Genomic DNA, 19,737 nt, shown 5'->3' with positions numbered 1-19,737 from the left:
TTTTCACGTTTCCTGGGATAAAAACTTTGCCTGGCTACTATGAGAATAATTTTCTCTGGGCTTTCATCTGCCACTGGGTTCCCAATAGCGACACGATTCTGGTTTGACGTTGTTCTGCTACAATGTTGACACCTGAGTATTAGTTTGGATTGGATGGAATCACAGGGAATGTAAAACTCTCGGGCTAACACAGCATCTGTTAGAGTACGGGCAGTGAGATTATATTTTAGCTGATCTGGAACTTCCTAGAGAGTTACCAATAGGTTTGGGCTTGTGGACTATCTAGCAACTTGCCTGCAAACACCATTTGGCTAAGGTAAAGAAAGCCCATACGAGAAACATGCAAAGGTTTGATGAAATTTACTGGTAAAAGTACTTTGCTGTAACGACATTTGTATTGTTGCTCGCTCGGTAAAGAGACAGTGGTGTTATTGGTCTGGAGTAGAAGTTGAATCCCACATGAGCTTGAAACCCTCCTGAAGTGGAGGTGGGGTAACCTGAACTTTTTTCTTTAGAATCACTAATTGAATTAACTAATTGAATCACAAACAGTCATATTGGAAGTTCTGGCATCGTAAAAAATGTTTGTAATGTAGTTACACCGGTAAACTTTTAGGAAGTTTGCCGTGCTTCTCGTGTGTGGACTTCCTTTACCTTTACCTTTGCCTTTTTTTTTTTTTTAATAAACAATTTATCCACTAGTCCACCAGTGATTCTAAAGAAAAAAGCTCTGGTCACCCCTCCACTTCAGGAAGGTTTCAATCTCCCATGTGATTCAATTTCTACTCTTGATCGATTACACCCACTGTATGTTTACTGAGCGAGCAACAATACAAACGCCGTTACGGCAAAGTACTTTTACCGGTAAATTTCATTGAACTTTTGCGTGCTTCTCGTGTGGGCTTTCTTTACCTTCACCCACCATTTTAGAGCTGTACCATCGAAATGTATCACACTTCCCCATGTATAAGACGCACCTTACTTTTGTGGCCTGAAATTTGAAAAAAAATGTATTACATAAAGTTATTGAACTCAAGTTTTATTCATCATAAAATTCATACAACTCACTATCACTATCAAAACTCCCATCCATTAGCTTGTCCTCATCTGTGTCTGATGACGAATCACTGTCTTCATATATTGCCTCGTCCTCAGTTCCATCTATGGCATTTGAAATGCCACACTTTCTTAAATGACTTGACAACAATCTCAATCTTGATATTATCCCAGGATCTTTTCACCCAGGTACAAACTTCACCTACAGTTCGTTTCTTCACTCTTCCTGCTGGTGTCAAATTGTCCCCAGAAGACTTCATCCATTGGTTCCATTTGTCTCTCATGGCAGCTTTGAAGGGTTTGTTAATGCTGACATCAAGTAGTTGGAGCTGGGATGTCAAGCCTCCAGGTATGACGGCAAGTTTTGTTTTTTGCTCTGCAGCAATCTTCTTTGTGTTTTTTGTTATGTGTGCCCTGAACTGATCAAGCACCAATAGGGCAGGTTTGCGTGAGAGCCCACCTGGTCTCTTGCTCCAAACTTTCTCAAACCAGATCTTCATCCCATCCTGATCCATCCAACCCTTGTCATGAACGTGGACAATCACTCCTCGAGGAATATCTTCTTTTGGCATTGTTTTGCATTTGAAAATCAACATAGAAGGCAGCTTGGTTTCAAGCAAGTTTCAGCAACAAGCTAGAACAACTGTATAATGGCTCTTTTCGTGTCCACTTGTCTTCACAGTTACAGTTTTCACCCCCTTCTTATCAACAGTTCTGTTATTTGGGACATCAAATTGAGGGGGGGACTTTGTCCATGTTTGCAATCTGTCCCAACTCAAACTGATGTGCCTTCCAACATTGAATGACAAAACGATGAAATTCAAGGACCTTCTGCTCATAGCTTTCAGGCATCTTTTCGGCAAGTCTGGTGCATGTATGCATGCTTAGTCCATTCCGTTTCATGAACCTGAAGCACCAATTGTGTCCTCCTTTGAAATTGGTAACTTCTTTTTCATCAGCAATTCTTCTTTCCTTGTGCTGAACCATCTTTGTGGACACAGGAATTCCAATTGCCCTTTCCTCTTCAATCCATATCTTCAATTCCCTCTCTAAATCAGGCCATTTTGCTGACTTGCCTCTCATGGCCTTCTTCTGCCGTGGCGTTTTCAGTAGGGTTTCTTCTTCCCATAGCCAGTCTCGGATTGTTTTCTCAGTTGGAGGAGGACCAAACTTACATTCACCAGCACGATTTCTATTCACTTTTGCAAACTGGATCACTTTTAACTTGAATTCAGAACTGTACGAAAATCTTTTCTGAGCCATTTCTGGGCAGAACATGGCAAAACATCAAAAGGTGATATAGTTGTACACGTTGGCACTAATGATATTAAGAGTAGGAGACCGGCGGAATTACTTAGCAAGTACAGGTCACTGTTGAAAAAAAGCCGTGAATTAGGGTTGAACTTGAAAGTGTCTGCAATTCTGCCCAGACACGATAGGAGGGAGTATATGATGAGAGCCTTGTCGATCAATTCGGCCCTGGAGGGATTGTGCAAGGCTCAAGGGGTAGAATTTTTTTCAGCCTAGACTGTACTTGTTAACAGGAGAGATTGCTTCTACAGGGATGGGATACACTTAAATAGAAAGGGTGCAAGAATTTTTGCTGATGCTGTCGAGGCAGTGTTAGGTGGGTCGGAAAACTGCTAGTTGGGGGGGATACAAGGACTAATAGATTAACAGTAGCCACTGGCAGAGGTGGAAGTGATTCTTGCACTGCTTCTATTCAAATGAGCAGAAGTCTGAAAAACAAGATGCAGGATATTTCAGAGACTGCTGGTAGTCATTGCGTTACAAGTAAACACATGGGTTGTGTTAGGGTAGCTAAGAATAGAAACAGGTGCATGTATACCTGCGTGTACACCAATGCTAGGAGTTTGGTAAATAAATTTGATGAATTTGAGGTATTGCTCAAAACATCAAAGGCAGATATTGTTGGGATATCAGAGACGTGGTGTCACACAGATATAAGTAATGCGGAACTGGAATTTGGGGAATACAATGTATATAGAAAGGATAGACAGGACAGGAGGGGAGGAGGGGTTATGCTATTAATTAAGAAACATATAAAGTCAAAGGAAGTGAAGCCAGTTGACATTGATGGACAGGGCAGTGTCGAGTCAGTTTGGTGTGACATAAGCATAGGGAAATCAAAATTGAGAGTAGGAGTGTGCTATAGGCCTAACGACTCTGATGAGTATAATAATATATTGTACAGGGAAATAGAGTGGGCCAGTAAATCAGAGAGTCTTATAATGGGGGATTTTAATTTCCCAGATATTGACTGGAATTTGTGGGTTGGTCACTCGCACACTAGCAAGGCTTTTGTGGATTTATTGGATGATTGTTTTCTACATCAGCATGTTCGTGAGGCAACAAGAGGGAGCAATACTCTTGATCTGATTATCAGTAGTGATTCTTCATGCATTAAGAACCTGCAGATAAATGAACCACTAGGTGGCAGTGATCACAGTGTGTTGAAGTGGGATTTACTCAAGGAGGTAACTACCATCAGAGGTAAAGGGAAGGGTTTTTGTTTTTGTAAAGGCGACTACGATGGTCTGAGACAGTATTTAAATTCTATACAGTGGGACCAACTGATGATGTTACCAACAGCAAACTCAAAATGGGAAGCATTCAAGGAACTAATCTTGGTGGCTACCAGGCTTTACATACCAACTAAGAAATATTGTTCAAGGTTTAGGCCTAAATGGTTGTCAGATGGACTAATGAGACATGTGGCAGAGAAGAAAAATGCATGCGATACATACAAATTAATGGGTGACATGGAAGCCTATGATAGATATAAGTTGGTCTGTAACCAAGTCACAAAGGAGATTAGGCAGGCAAAGGCAGACTACGAAAAATCCTTGGCAAAGGATGCAAAGAAAAACAGAAAGGAGTTCTTTACATACTTGAACTCGAGAAGGAAAGGGATGAATCAGATTGGTCCACTGGATATTGATGGTTCAACAGTTGAGGATCCTGCTCAGGTGGCTAACAATCTAAATGAGTATTTTGCATCTACATTCACGCATGAGGAGTTATTCAGGAAGGAGAATGATGTAGGTAAAGTAAACATTGGCAGTGAGCTGGATGATTTTGTAATAACTGAGAGGAAAGTGGAGGAGAGATTGTTGAGGATAAACATAAAAAAGGCACCTGGGGTGGATGGGATCTATCCAGTTATATTAAAGGAGGCAGCAAAGGAAGTATGCAAACCCCTAGCCATAATTATGAGAGCTTCTTTGGACTCAGGGGAGGTACCCATAGACTGGAGATGTGCAAATGTAACCCCAATTCACAAAGGAGGATCAAAGGCTGACACAAGTAATTATAGACCTGTTAGTTTAACTTCTGTTCCAGGTAAATTAATGGAGGCACTGGTTAAAGAAGCACTGCAGGATCATCTAGACAAGAATTCAGTTATAGCTCAGACGCAGCATGGTTTTGTTAAGGGCAGGTCTTGCCTGACCAATTTGATTGGATACTATGATGTAGTCACAAAAGAACTGGATGCAGGGAATAACTTTGATATTATATATTTGGATCTTAGAAAGGCTTTTGATACTGTTGCACATGGAAGACTGCTGCACAAATTGGAGCAGTGTGGCATTGGAGGCAAATTGCTGCTATGGATAAGGGGATGGTTGAGTGGCAGAAGACAGAGAGTGGTAATCAATGGACACTGCTCAACGTGGACTAATGTTATTAGTGGAGTTCCTCAGGGTTCAGTGTTGGGTCCGTTGTTGTTTTCGGTGTTTATGAATGATATTGATGATGGGATATCAAGTTTAATGTCTAAGTTTGCAGATGATACAAAGGTTGGCAGGGTCGTTAAGGACACTACTGACGCTATGCTGCTGCAACAGGATCTTGAAAGGTTGAACAGATGGGCTGAGAGGTGGCAAATGAAGTTTAACATTGACAAATGTAAAGTACTACATATGGGTAACAGTAACCCCAGAGCAATGTATCAACTCTGCGGTACTACACTGACAGTGGTGGAGAATGAAAAGGACCTGGGGGTAATTGTGCAGGCAGATATGAAGTTCTCTGAGCAGTGCAGACGAGCTGCAAGAGTAGCTCATGGTGTCTTGTCAATGATATACAGGAATTTTTCTAGCAGGGATAAGGAGGTGATTATTCCCTTGTATAAGGCAATGGTTAGGCCACATCTTGAGTACTGTATACAGGTCTGGAGGCCTCATTTCAAGAAAGATGTAGAGCTGCTGGAACAGGTACAGAGAAGGGCAACAAGATTAGTAAATGGAACAAAGGGTTGCTCTTACAAAGAAAGGCTTAAGTTTTGCAAATTACAGAGTCTGGAGACTAGGCACCGGCGAGGTGATCTGATAGAGGTGTATAAGGCTTTGAATGGTTTGAGCATGCTCAATGCCAATGGGATTCTTCATCTTTCTCAGAATAATCACCTCAGAGGGCATAAATTCAAATTGAGGAAGGACGGATGTCGGATAGATGTGCGGAAATTTGCCTTTGACCAGCGGGTGGTTGGTTGGTGGAACCGACTTCCATCACTTGTTGTTGAAGTTGATAGCCTAAACAAATTTAAAGCTCAACTGGACAGGTATTTCGAACGAACGGAGGGGTGAAATGGGAGAGGGTTTTTTTTTTTTTTTTTGGCTGATGCTGAATAAGCTTGCTTTCTTGCATCATATGCCTCTACTAATGCTAATGCTAAAAAAACGTAACTTAATATACCGGTAACATGTGCGAAACAATGAGCTCAAAGACAACAAGCACGAAAAAGCAGGAAATGCAAGTAAAAAAATCTACAACCACTGTATAAGATACATCCAGTTTTTAGACCCCAGATTTTTTGAAAAAGGGTGCGTCTTATACATGGGGAAATATGGTAACTAAGATTGGATCTCATCATAATGTCCATCATAACTTCAGTCATACTGCATGATGGAAGATGATCTAAATATATGAATGATATAAATATATGATGCCAGATTTATTTATTTTTTATCCAGTTTCTTTGTTAGTGCATTGTGGTAGCTAATGAGATTGGTCAGACAGCATCTTCCCTTAATGGATCCATAATGTAATTGCTGTATAACCTGCATTGCTTCTTTGATCACTGACTCCATTGTTTTTCCTGGAATAGAGGACATACTTACATGTGTCCCTTTGAATCCTTTGTGAATAAAGGAGATAATTGTATGCATTCAACTGATAGGAACTTTTTCTGAATCCAAGGATGCTCTCATAAATATGGCTAAATGCTTGCTTACCTCTTTTGCTGCTTATCTTAATATAATTAGAATCTCCTCGTTTCTTATTTACCCAACAATTTCTCTTCCACTTTCCTTTCAGTTATCACAAAATCACTTGGCCACTAGTTATAAGTTTGGTTTATTCTGGTATGCCCATGCATAATTACTTCTTCATGCATGAATGCAGCAAAATATTTATTGCTTGTCAGCAATCAGAATGGGATCATCCATTCATGTAAAGTGAACCAATGTCAGTTCATTCCTTTTTTTTTTTTTTTTCATGCACTTTTTTTCTTTGTTTCTAGTTTCATCAGTTCATCTGTCATCCATTTAGGTCTAAATTTTGAACAGTATCTCTCATTTGGTATGAAAATCTTGGTTGCTTCTCTTACTTCTCTGAATGCTTCCTGTTTAGAATTTGTATTTGGTAACGTCATCAGTTGGTCCCATGGAATTTAATTGAAATAGTGTCTAAAACCATTGTAGTCACCTTTATGAAAGCAAAATCTCTTCCTTTTACCCTTGGCAATAGTTACATCTTTATGTAAATCCCACATAAATACATTGGTTACTGCTACCAAGTGGTTCTATAGATTCTACTCAAACTCATGTATCATGTATTCAGATTTCACTCTAACTTCTATTCAAATTTCAAACTATTGCTCTCAGAATAAACATTTTCAAATCCTACTAGCCTCTAATCTATATGTATATATAGACATATATATTTCTCAGGTGAACATAGGAAAGTGTGTTATTTATTAGTTAGTTTTCAATAAGTATGATGCATTTTTCTGTATTATTTTACATCAATTAGCGATGAACCCTTCCACCTTTTACAGAAAAGATGTGTCCTATCACCTAGGAAATGCTGATTCCTCCAGCACATTTATTGCTATAGTAAAGAACCTCCACTTGAGAAAAAACAAGCTTTCTGTCTGGTGATGATGACATTATCTTGAAGAATTCAGCAGTACAGAAGATGAATCTGATTTCTTATCTTCTGAAAGTAGTTCCATAGCTGAGGAGGAAAATAAAAACTGATGAGATCTGTGAGGTATCTCATAATGAAATTTTAAGTATTCACCATGAAACGAATTAGGTAATATGTCTTTCCAAAATTCCGTAGCTAGGTGGGCAGGAGCGGCAGTGCGTAGCACACGCTTCTTGATTAGACCGGAGTTCGAGCCCGTGACCACCAAATACGGAGGATGCGGAATGACCACCGCATAGCCCCGGAGCAATATGGCCATAGTTGCTAATGCTCCTAAAAATCAAATAACAACAACAACAACAACAACTCTCCAAATTGTAGAATTTTCCGGCAATGTCAAACTACTCCTACCATTTGAAGTCAAATTAATGTTGTAGATTTTATTGTTGAGAAAAGCAATCACTATGCAGATCAGTACTTGTTTACTTGTCATAAAAATGAGAAATGGAAATGCACGATTGAAGAAGTGAAGAGATTCTTTGCAGTTTTTCTTACCACAAGACTGTGCATGTCCCAGAAATTCATCTTTATTGGGCAAAAAATGACTTTTATGTCAACTTTTTTTTATCAAAAAGACAATGCCTGGGGACAGATTTTTTTACAGCTACTGAAATATTGACATCATTATAATATACCATAGAAAGTGATGATAAACTATTAAAAATCATGGAACTGCTAGTGAAACTGATATAAAATGTCTAAGAACTGTTTTTCCAGGAAATAGATGAAAGTATCATTCTCTGGCATGGTAGATTATTGTTGCAGCAATTCCTTCCCAACAGAAGCCTCAGGTATGATTTCAAAGTGTACAAGTTCTGTTTATTCAAAAGCCACACTTACAACATTTTTGTATATGCAGGAAAAGGTGACACTCCGAGTAGTAAGAGTAGTTATATATTGTGTGAACACAATATATAACTTTGATACTCCTAGAAAGACTATTAGATGAATGATGTACTGTGTATGCTGGCAACTGCTATATATAAGTGTGCCTCTGGCCAAGGAGCTACTGTTAAGAAGAAAATAACTCTGTGGCACCATTATAAGCAACAGAAGATACCTGCCAGAAATAGTTGTGAAGGATGAACAAAAACAGGAAGTAACTTTGGTTATTGAGAAATGGACATATTAGCATTACTATTAGTAGAGGCATATAATGCAAGAAAGCAAGCTTATATAGCATCAGCTGAAAAAAAAACTTCCCATCTCACCCATCCATTCACTCCAAATGTTTATCTAGTTCTGCCTTGAACTTATTTAGGTTGCTGATCTCCACTACAACAGATGGAAGTTTGTTCTAACTATCAACCACAACCACCTGCTGGCTAATGACAAATTTCCGCACATCTATTCTACAGTCTATTCCACAATCTTTCCTCAGTTTGAATTTATGCCCCCTCAGGTGAGTAATCTGAGCAAGAGGTAGAATCCCATTAGCATTGAGCTTGCTCAGTCCATTCAAGGCCTGGTACACCTCAATTAGATCACCTTGCAGGTGCCTAGTCTCCAGAAGCTGTAATTTGCAAAACTTAAGCCTTTATTGGTAACACCAACCCTTTGTTCCACTCACCAATCTTGTTGACCTTCTCTGTACTCGTTCCAGCAGCTCTACATCTTTCCTAAAATGAGGCCTCCAGACCAGTACTCAAGGTGTGGCCTGATCATTGCCTTATACAAGGGAACAATCACTCCCTTATCCCTGTAGCAAAATTCCTGTACAATAAGTCCCCAACATACGTAAGAGATATGTTTCAGGACTTCTTGCATAAGTTGAGTTTTATGTAACTCGGGAATGACTAAAAATATTGCTACTATATCCCTGATATGCCAAAATTACAAAAACCATATCCTCAGAAGAATGAAGAAAAATAGTTATATATTTTTCAATTAATTAGTTATATATTTTTTATATATAACTTTAGTTATATATTTTTAATTAGTTCAATTAAAAACCTTATCTGGGAACAGTGGAGTAGCCGGAGTGACACATAAGAAAAGAAAATATAAAAGGAAGAAAAAATGCATGTTGTTGCACTGTAAAATCTGATTATTTTGTAGCTTCATTTGACTTCATTGGTGTCTACCCCTTTACTGCTTCTCATATTATGTCTTTATCCTTTATTATTGTGTTCACTGTTGACACTGACAAATCTGAATTCTGTGTGATGATACTTGTTAATGTTTGACCATTTTCATACATCCTTATTATTTTAATTTTCGATCCAAATTGATCATTTTCTTTTCTTGGTGGATTTACTAGTACCACTGTCACTTTTTCCCTTAGTTGGCACCATGATAATGGTCAAAATAAAATTTTCTGCAAAGAACTTCACAGAATTAAGGTAGAAACTATTTGGTTTTTTTTTTTTTTTCTGATTCTATATAAGCTTTCTTTGTTGCATCATGTGCCTTTACTAATGCTAATGCTATTGTCACCTCACATTAGCTCATATTTTACTAAAGCACATTTCCGGAAGTCACTACCATAAATAATAAATAAAACAATAAAAATAATTTTCAGTTTCCAGTTTATTGGGCTATTCTTTAGTGCAATCTATTATAAACGGGTAGTAAACTTGATCTTATTGCATTTGTGATAATATCGATAGCTGGAATTCTGTGGGTTTTTATGTTATTATGGTAAAATGTGTCCTCTTCACTGAAATCTGCAGTCATATAAAAAACAAATTTTCAGAATCTTCTCTTCATACCTATTTTTAAAGCTTCGTAAACTTGTTATTCCATATCTCACTTGTGCAATTTATGTGCCATGTTCTTGAGCTCCTGTTCTAAGTTGACATCGTTGCGATTTTGGGAAGCTATAAAAAAACAACTTTTGAATGAAGATGACAGTGCTTTTCCAAGATTATTGTCACACAATAGCCCACTGCATCCAAAAAAAAAAAAAGGGATGTGTTGTCAAGGAACTAACAATGTTGCAAAGAAACACAGCCAGATGCCGTGTTTTCTTTGTCTGCTACAGAAAAATCAGCCAGGATGGGAGGGGGCGAGTAAAGCAGCTGATGCCAAAGTCAAGAAGGCAACAATATATATTGCAAAGACTGTGAAGGACAGCCCCCCACAAGTGCCAGAACTGTTTTAGCATGATGCACTCAGAGTAAATACTTGAGTAAGCATTTATTTTGTACTGTCATATTGTATTATTTTATAACTTATCTTTCAATTTATTAGATATTCAGGAAGAGTCATGTAATTTAGTAGTCATTGATAGAAATTAAATAGCCATTTTTTTATAAAAAGGAACTATCCTCTCTCTCTCTCTATCTCTATTCAATAAACAATAAACATTGTTAGCAATTTTTTTCACTGTAATACAAATAAATTTTGAAATGTACATAAATTTTTGCCTTGAAGTTCTAACAATCAAAGGCTTCTCTTGCTCATATGACGTTATCCTTTGATGCAAATTTGATACCCTTAAAATTTTTTTTTGAGATTTGGGTGGTGGTAGTCTGAGGTGTGAGATCAGTTGAATATGGAGGATGATGATGAATCCAGTTCAGAAAATTTGGCATGTGTTTGACGTGCTGTGTGTGTGTTGGAACATTGTTGTGAAAACAGCACTCCTGGGGCAAATTTTCTTTTTGGCCTTCAATTCCTCCTTCATTTCCAAAAGCAATGAACAATACTCAGCAGTTATCGTTTTACCTTTTCCCAGGTGGTCAATTAACAAAATCTCATAATCTCATCCTTGTCCCAAAAGACATAGACAACTTATATGTGTGAAACGTCTTTGGATGGGGAGTTACTGTACCTTCATTCATTGAACTGTTCTTTGATATCTGAATTATAATGAACCAACTGTGTTTTGTCCATGGTCACAGTTTATGCCAAAAAATCACTGGCACCTTGCTCAAAATGGTGACGAATGGCAGTTGGACAGGATAGGCTATTGATATAATAGCCTGAAATGATATATCACCCAGGTCAGGCCATTATTCAATATAATGTAGCACTATATGCAGCATGTATCTGTTGGCTGCATGAGAAAACATTTTGGCTCTAGATATGATTCAGTCTCCTCTTATTCATATTTAGATCCCTCTGTTTCTGTCATAGTATGCATGATTTCTGCATCATCCATTTTTATTTTCAAACAAATCATTATTTATTAAAAAATGAAAGTTCGTGGTTAAAATATGGCCTTTATTTATTATATGGCTTTCATTAAATTTCTCAAAATTGAGAGGTGGAGGAGTGTTATCCAGAAAGAGAATAGCCTTTCAGGTAAGGTTTTTTCTTTTTTTCCTCCAAGCTTCCTTAGAAAAGATACAATTCACAAAAAAAATTTCATTGGATGGACTTTGCATTATTTTTTGAATAATGCAAAGTCCATCCATTTTTGTGAGTGGTAGAAAAACTGGTAAAGACAAACAATTAATATTTTTAAAAGCCCTAGGTGTAGTTGATTTATCAAAAGCAAAAAATCAGTAGTTTGTGAGTTCCAGTTGCATTGTTGTAGGTGGCTACCATGATTTTTCTTTGAATTATTATTATTTTTAATTTTGGTTCTCCAGGCTCCATTCTTGTAGATTAGATTACAGTTTATAATTTAGGCTTATTTTGCCAATATTGTAAATTTGTTTTGCAGTCAGTTTTTCTTTGTTAATAAATAATACTAAATCCATAAATTTTCGAGCAGTAGGCCGATCAGCAGATAATCACTCCCTTCTAATATTGAATACAGGAATACCACGATTTTTTTTTTTTTTTTTAATGTCCAAGATATTTGTTGCTTGCTGTCAAAATTTCTGCATCATCATTCTTTTGATATAAGACCAAGGATCTTTGAGGCTGCTTTTATGGATGCACCGATTGGGATTCCTTGTCTTTCTTTCATAAACAGTCTTTAATTTTGGTTTATTTAAAGTGGAGCAAGAACTTAACAACTCTTATGAAACAAACTGAGTGATAATCTTAGATTTTTTGTGATTCTTTTCCTAGTCTTTTACAGTTGTCTTGTCCACACCTAATTCACTAGCAGTTGTTTTTTAGAGATTCACTTTTATTAAGTCTTTCCAGAGCATCAAAATTAGTTTTTGTAGAAACAATTCTTTCTTTACTCACCAATATTTCATTAAATTATATAATATTTGATTAGATTAAATACTGTAATTAAATAATTTACTGGTGCAAACACAGTTTGGAACAAGCATACAACTCAACAGGCAGGTGTGTTGTCACACTAACTGACCAACTGCGAACATGCTGGACCAGTGCTCATGTGGCACACTGCAGCAGGCTTGAACTTTATCAGTTAATAATCTGGCAAGTTGGTTAAGCAGAGGTTAGTTTAACAGGTCTTCTACTGTGTGTGTACTGTAGTGTGTGTTTATGTGTGTGTGTGTGTGTGTGTGTGTGTGTAGATGAATTTTTTACATTTCAAAGAATATATTTTAGAATTTATACTACTCATGCCTGGAAAGATTAGAAGTCTCGATTATGTTTAGTTAAAGTTTGTAATTTTGTTTAGAAATCAGATATTTTCCTAATTCATCACAGCTGACATGACTTGCGTTATATTAGGAATGTTTGTAATATTACTCTATAAATTTTTTTTTAGGTATGGATCATAAATATGAATGCAACACTGAGATCAATTTGTGCTATTCCAGTCCTTGTGTAGAAGGAAGTACATGTGTGCCAAAAGAAGGGGATTATACCTGCATCTGCAAAGAAGGTTTTGTAGGTAATTCCAAGATTAGCATTATTCTATGCTTGATTGTTTAGATTTCATTTCACTATAAATGAATTCTACACCTATCAATATATATATATATATATATATTCAGTCTTAGCATTCGAGGTGAGGGGACGCACATAGTCAGGGCTCCTCAGTTAAGTGGTTTACTTTTGGATAGTACTTTTAAATATTTGATTTATTTAGATATTGTTGGATTATTTTGTTTTAGGTTTTCCTGTAACAGTTTGGTTTTAATAATATAGAATAGAATAGAATAGATATAATTTTTTAAAGTTAACTTTTATTGATATTTATTTAATTTTATAATGGTAGTTACGAGATCTGCCTTAAACACGTCACAGGGTATCGTGACTCACACGGAAATAGCGATTTACGGTTGAGTAATGATTTGATCCATTGTGGAACCTGTGGAATGTTTTCCAAGGTCGACCTGGTGACTAATCCTACCTCACCTGGGGATTCTTTTCTTTGTGATCGATGTAAGGAGTGCACCGATCTTAAATTACAATTAGGTGCACTGATGGAACAATTTGAGTCCCTGAAAAAACGGGTGCTTGCCCTCGAGAATAATGCATCTGGGAGCTCGTCAGGGACTCAAGACTCCAGTAATCTACCAAGTGATGCACACCCGATTCGAGCCTCAAAACAGAAAAACCAAGTGCAAACTACTCTGGTTAAAAAGGACATTGTTTTATTAGGAGACTCCATTGTCAGGGAAACGGGGAATATTTTTTGTAATAAGGATAGGTGGAGTAGAACCAGGGTATGTCTGCCGGGAGCAACTATTGATGATGTCACCAACAGATTGTCAGATTTTAAAGGGGGTAAAGAGAATATTATTATTCATGTGGGGACTAATGATATTAAACGTACACGATCTGACGATTTGTTGGAAAAATACTAAGGAAATGTCGCGAGCTAGGCTATAATGTCTATGTGTCTGCAATTCTGCCCAGACACGATAGGAGGGATTATATGTTAAGAGCCTTGTGGATTAACTCAAGACTTGAAGGAATCTGCAAGGCTTTAGGGGGGAAATTTCTATCAGCATGGCCCACACTTGTAGGTAGAAGGAATTTGTTTTGTAGAGACGGGATACACTTAAACAAAGGTGGAAGTTTTTGCCAGTATTATTGAGGATACCTTAAAGGTTCAGGGCAACTGCTAGTTTGGGGGGGGGGATGTGGGTAATACTGACACGCGTTTATCTGATAATATTGGTCAAAGTAACTCTTGCACATACCTTAAGAGTTCTTATCTGTTACCCCAACTGGACGTATTATCTAGATGTTTTGGGGGCAGAAACGTTTCACGTGAGCGGGTAACTAATATCAGGGAATAGAGCCTAAAAAACTTCAAGGGTTGTGTTAGGGTTGTTAAATATACAAGAACAGTAAATCTTAATTGTTTATACAGTAACGTTAGAAGTGTCATCAATAAAATGAGTGAATTCGAACCGCTGGTTAAAACAAGTAACGCGGACATAATAGGGCTTATAGAGACGTGGTGCCACCCGGAAATTGGGGATGATGAGTTTAAGTACGGCTTGTATAATGTATTTAGGAAGGATAGGGTAGATAGAAGGGGTGGTGGGGTAAAGCTTCTTATCAGAAGCAGCCTGAGTGCGACGATAGCTTTCCCGGATTCAGACATTTCACATGCTAGTATAGTCTGTATGGTGAGATAGTTGGAAACAAAGGTATAATGCGAGTAGGAGTAATCTACAGACCAGGTGATTGTGAAGATTATGACAAAAGCCTCTACATGCAAATGGAATGGGCAAGTAAGCGTCAATGCCTTATTATGGGTGATTTCAATTTGCCTCTAATTGATTGGAATAAATGGGAACTAAACTTGACACGGGGAACAAAATTTTTAAATCAACTAGATGACTGTTATTTGTATTAACATGTCAGGGAAAGTACTAGAGAAAAGAATATCCTAGACCTCATCATCACACATGAATCAGATGACATAACAGGGCTGACAGTAGAGGAACCAGTAGCAGGAAGTGATCACGGAGTTCTACGGTGGATGATGATGAGAGAGGTAGCAGAAGTAAAAGGCAAAGGAATGGGTTTTAATTTCAGAAAAGGAAATTACGATGCCTTAAGGTACTACATGGCCTCTATTAACTGGGTAGATATCGTGCAGAAAATGAATACATTTGAACTGTGGTACGCTTTTAAAACATTAATCACAGATGCCTTGAATGCGTATATACCATTAAAAAAATACTCCATGAGAAGGGTTCCAAGTTGGATGAATAGTGAAGTTGCCACATTACTTGAGCAGAAAAAGGTGGCATGGAAAGGTTACAGAGCAATAAAAAGTACTGAAGCCTATAACAGCTACAAGGTGATGTGTAATAGAGCCACAGAAAAGGTTTGACAGGCAAAGGCAGTGTATGAGAAATCACTAGCAAACAGAGCAAAGAGGGGGGATAAAGAATTCTTCACATATATAAATGCCAAGAAGAGCAGGACAAACCAGATCGGACCTTTACGTAAGGGAAAGGGGATAGTAATAAATACACCAGCTGCCGTTGCAGATGAACTCAACAGTTATCTTGCATCGATATTTACAAATGAAAAGCCTTTTGTGGCAATGGGAAATTGTGGGAGCGAAGTTAAAAAATATGTAATTAATGATATTGAAATTTCGCAAGATTATTTAATGAAAAAACTTTCGAGCCTACAGACCGATAAGGCTCCTGGAGTTGATGGAATATACCCTATAATCTTAAGAGAGGCAGCAAGCGAGTGCATTGAACCATTGAGGCTAATTATGCGAGCATCACTAGACTCTGGGGAGATTCCCTTGGATTGGAAAAGTGCAAATGTTTCTCCCATACATAAGGGTGGCTCTAAAAGTGAAGTTGGAAATTATCGACCTGTCAGTCTGACTTCAGTAGTAGGGAAAATCATGGAGGCAATGATCAAGGGTGGAATTCAGGATCATTTGGATCGAATTGAAATTCTCAAGGATACTCAGCGTGGTTTTGTAAAGGAAAAATCATGTTTAACAAATCTGGTTCGCTATTTCGAAAGGGTCACTCACGAGCTGGATTTAGGGAATAATTTTGACATTGTTTATTTAGATTTCAGCAAAGCTCTTGACTCAGTCCCACATGAGCAGTTGCTTTATAAGCTGGAACAGGTTGGAATCACTGGGAAAATCCTTAGATGGATAGAAGGATGGCTTCAGGGCAGGAGGCAGAGGGTTGTGATAAATGGCTATTCGTCAGATTGGGTTGATGTAAGAAGTGGGGTTCCCCAAGGATCAGTATTAGGATCACTGTTGTTTTTAATTTTCATAAACGACATTGATGAAGGGATAGATGGCGTGATGTCTAAATTTGCAGATGATGTTAAAATTGGTAGAGTAGTTAATGATCACTGTCAAGCTGAACTTCTTCAGAGAGACCTAGATAGACTTCAGGAATGGTCAGAAAAATAGCAGCTGTGCTTTAATCCAACAAAGTGTAAGGTATTACACCTGGGAAACAGTAATCCCAAAAAAACTTATTCACTTGGTGGAGTTCAACTAAACCCAGTACTGGAGGAAAGGGACTTGGGTGTTACGATACGGTCAGACATGAAATTCTCTGAGCATTGTAAACAGGTTGCAAGGAAGGCCCATGGTGTCCTATCGATGATCTATCGAACTTTTGCTAGTAGAGATAGCAAAAATTTGTGGTATGAACAAATAAATGTTTTAGAGGTTTAGATATTTTTGCAAGTTGTTCTATTCATTTGAAAATCCATAATGTATCCAGTAGTATATGAAAAGGTGGAGAGGGCTTGCTGTATGAAATAATGAAATTTTTGGATATGGTATTCACATGGCAAGAATATACCGAGCTCCTTGACATAATGTGTGTCCTCGACTGTGCCTTTTCCATACACTCTACTAGCTCTCTCTCTCCAGTCGCTATCTGACCGAGTAGAGGCAGCGAGATTATCACTAGCTGATCCAGATGCCTCCTAGAGAGCATCTCTAGGAGATGATGTCCATCATAACCTCTAAAGATGTCAATCATATTGACTGATGGAAGAGTTGGGGGGTTTCTGGAGCTTTGCTCTAGTGACTAAACATGGGTTCTCATCACTTCAAGCCTCCAATAAGCAAAGTGGTGGTATTGCACTGATTGATGAGAGTCATCTACTACCTAGTAAATGCTCTGTTGGCAAATTGTGAGAGCACTTGGAAGTTGTCTCTGTTTGTGACGAAGAGAGGTGTGTAATCCACAGAAGCAATACCACTGAAGAGGTAAAGTTCCAGCTGGATCAGCATATAGTGGCAGTCAAAGAGGACATGTAACAATGCTTCTATTCTGCCACAGTGACATAATGGTGTGGCTGAGAAACTCAGCAAGTAAAGCTTGAAATTGAGGCTTATGTGACCTGTGAGAATAAAGGTGGCAAACAGTCCCGGATGAAACCAGGACGGATGAGTTGTTGTTTTGTGAATTCTGTTATTTCCAGAAAGAGTTTAGCAGTGATCCTTCTAAGATGGGTAGCGCTCCAATTTCTTTGCCAGGTTTCCAGCAGGGTCTTACTTTTCTGTTTCTGCAACAGCTTGTGTGGTATCTGTCATGATTCCTCCAATGATGGCAGGAATAATCATTCTTAATGGCATATTTGAGGAAATGATACTATGCTTCCAGGTCAACAGGAAGCTTGCCACAAATGTTGACACTGTCCTACATGCTGTTGAGAACCTCAGCAGGACAGCTCTGTGCCTGCTGAAATTGATTTTGGATGGTCTTGTTGTCTATACAGTGCCCCAAGGCACCCACACCATATGTCGGGTGCCTCCGTAGCCAGGTGGGAAGGAGCAGCAGTGCGTAGCACATGCTTCTTGATTAGACCGGGGTTCGAGCCCGTCACCACCAAATGCAGAGGATGCGGAAAGGTTAGGGAATGACCACCGCATATTCCTGGAGCAATATGGCCTTAGTTGCTAATCTAATGCTCCTAAAAACCAAACAACAAACAAACAAACACCATATGTCATGATTGGTCGGAAGATGTATTCGTAATGAATTTACAGGGATCACCCCCTTAAGGCCCCAGTCCCATTTTGTAACTCTAGATATTTTTACAATATAGCTTTTAACTTTTTCCTTAAGTTGTTTGGCATGTGGTAGAAAGGATAACTTTTTGTTTAGTAAAACATCTATGTGTGCTGTCATATTTTATTCTGTGGCAATATTTGTGTATTTAGTGATCCTTTAATTAGCATGATCTTTGACTTTGTGGAGTAGACCGTCAGCTTGTATAGATAGACACCTTAGTGTATTACTGGATGGCAGTGATCATGGGGGTGATCACTGCCATCCTGTGGATCATGGCTCCTTGGTGATGTATTTTCTATAGTTTCTGGTGTTGATTACCTGGTCTTGGATGGTGAGCATATGAATCCTTCAGTCTCGGGGAAGTGTCCCACTCATGAGCCATGCATTGGAGGCAATTTTATCTATGTGATCTTGATGGTGATCATTGTAGTGTCTGCCATGGAGTGTCTTCCCTGCCCATTTTTAGCTTCATTTGTGCCTCCTGGTTGGAAGGGGGACTCCTCACTTAGGTTGAGTGGGGTATGCTGTTTGTCTTTCTTCCTTATAGCCCGGTGGAGTGCTGCTGCATGTTTCTGCAAGTAATTCTTCAGGTTAGCAATCCCTGTTTTCTGCTGCTCAATGAGGTCTATGAGGCCCCTTCCTCCTTCTTTTTGAGCAATTGTCAGTCTCTCCACGGCTGACTTCAGGTGGGGGCACCCGAAGTTAGCTGTGGGAATATCGAGTTACCTATTTGTTCCAGGATTTTTGTCTTGCAGATATCTGGAGGAGAGACTGTAAATTATATTTGACACATCAGCCTCCCTGACCCTCTTATGGACATTTTTCCACCAAAGGGTGTCAGGTTCATTCGAGACTGAGGGCATTATTATTATTATTATTATTATTAGCTATATGGTGCAAGGAAGCCTGAGGCTTATGCTATTTCTTATATGTTTAACTTTCCAGCATGATGGCCCTAATGGCATCATCCTCCTCCATTGACAATTGGAATTGAGTTCTTTGACCTAATATGCTGCTGCTGCTGTAAAATGGATGGCTATGAGTTTTTCTAGAATTTTGCTGCAACTGGAAGAAGGGCTGTAGGCCAGAAGGATTCTGGTTCATCCTAGGACTTATTTGGGTTCTTTAAAATATTTTTATCTGTGTTATTTTCCAGGCAGGTGGAACAATAGCATTGCACAGAGAGCAGTTATAGAGATTAATTATAATAACTGCTGAAAGGGAGCAGACTCTTTTTAGGACGTCACACTCGATGGAATCTGGGACCAGGACTGGGCATTTTCCCGATCTGGTAGATTTTATTGCTTTAGGAAGAACAGACAGGACAGGAGGAGAGGTGTAGTGTTATGCTTCAGTTAAGAACTAAGGCAGTGCATCCAGTCAACATGGGTGGCCATTGCAATGTTGTGTTAGTTTGGTGAGACATAAGCACTGGGAAAATTAAAAATGAGTGTAGGAGTGTGCTATAGGCCTAATGACTGTAATGAGTATACCAAACAGCTACATGGAGAAATAGAGAGGTTCAGTAAATCAGAAAGTCTTATAATGGGAGATTTTAACTTTCCAGATATTGACTTGAAATTATGGGTTGGTCACTTACACAGACACTAGCAAGACTTTTGTGGATTTATTAGATGACTGT

The 19,737-nt window shown here is 38.4% G+C and overlaps 1 protein-coding gene across 1 annotated transcript in view; it reads left to right on the top strand.

Annotated features, from left to right (window-relative positions):
• LOC150078573 (protocadherin-like wing polarity protein stan) overlaps positions 1-19,737 on the top strand; it is a 570,595-nt gene that overhangs the window by 103,337 nt on the left and 447,521 nt on the right. Inside the window, exon 6 of the mRNA XM_090384617.1 lies at positions 12,875-13,000. Coding sequence (XP_090240743.1) covers positions 12,875-13,000 — 126 coding nt within the window. The remainder of the gene's footprint in view (positions 1-12,874; positions 13,001-19,737) is intronic.

The sequence above is a fragment of the Mastigoproctus giganteus genome, chromosome 11, assembly GCF_048544385.1.
Source record: "Mastigoproctus giganteus isolate SK-2022 chromosome 11, ASM4854438v1, whole genome shotgun sequence".
NCBI classification, from domain to species: Eukaryota; Metazoa; Arthropoda; class Arachnida; order Uropygi; family Thelyphonidae; genus Mastigoproctus; species Mastigoproctus giganteus.
Note: the sequence above shows the minus strand (reverse complement) of the source record. Positions and strands in the feature narration are given on the sequence as shown.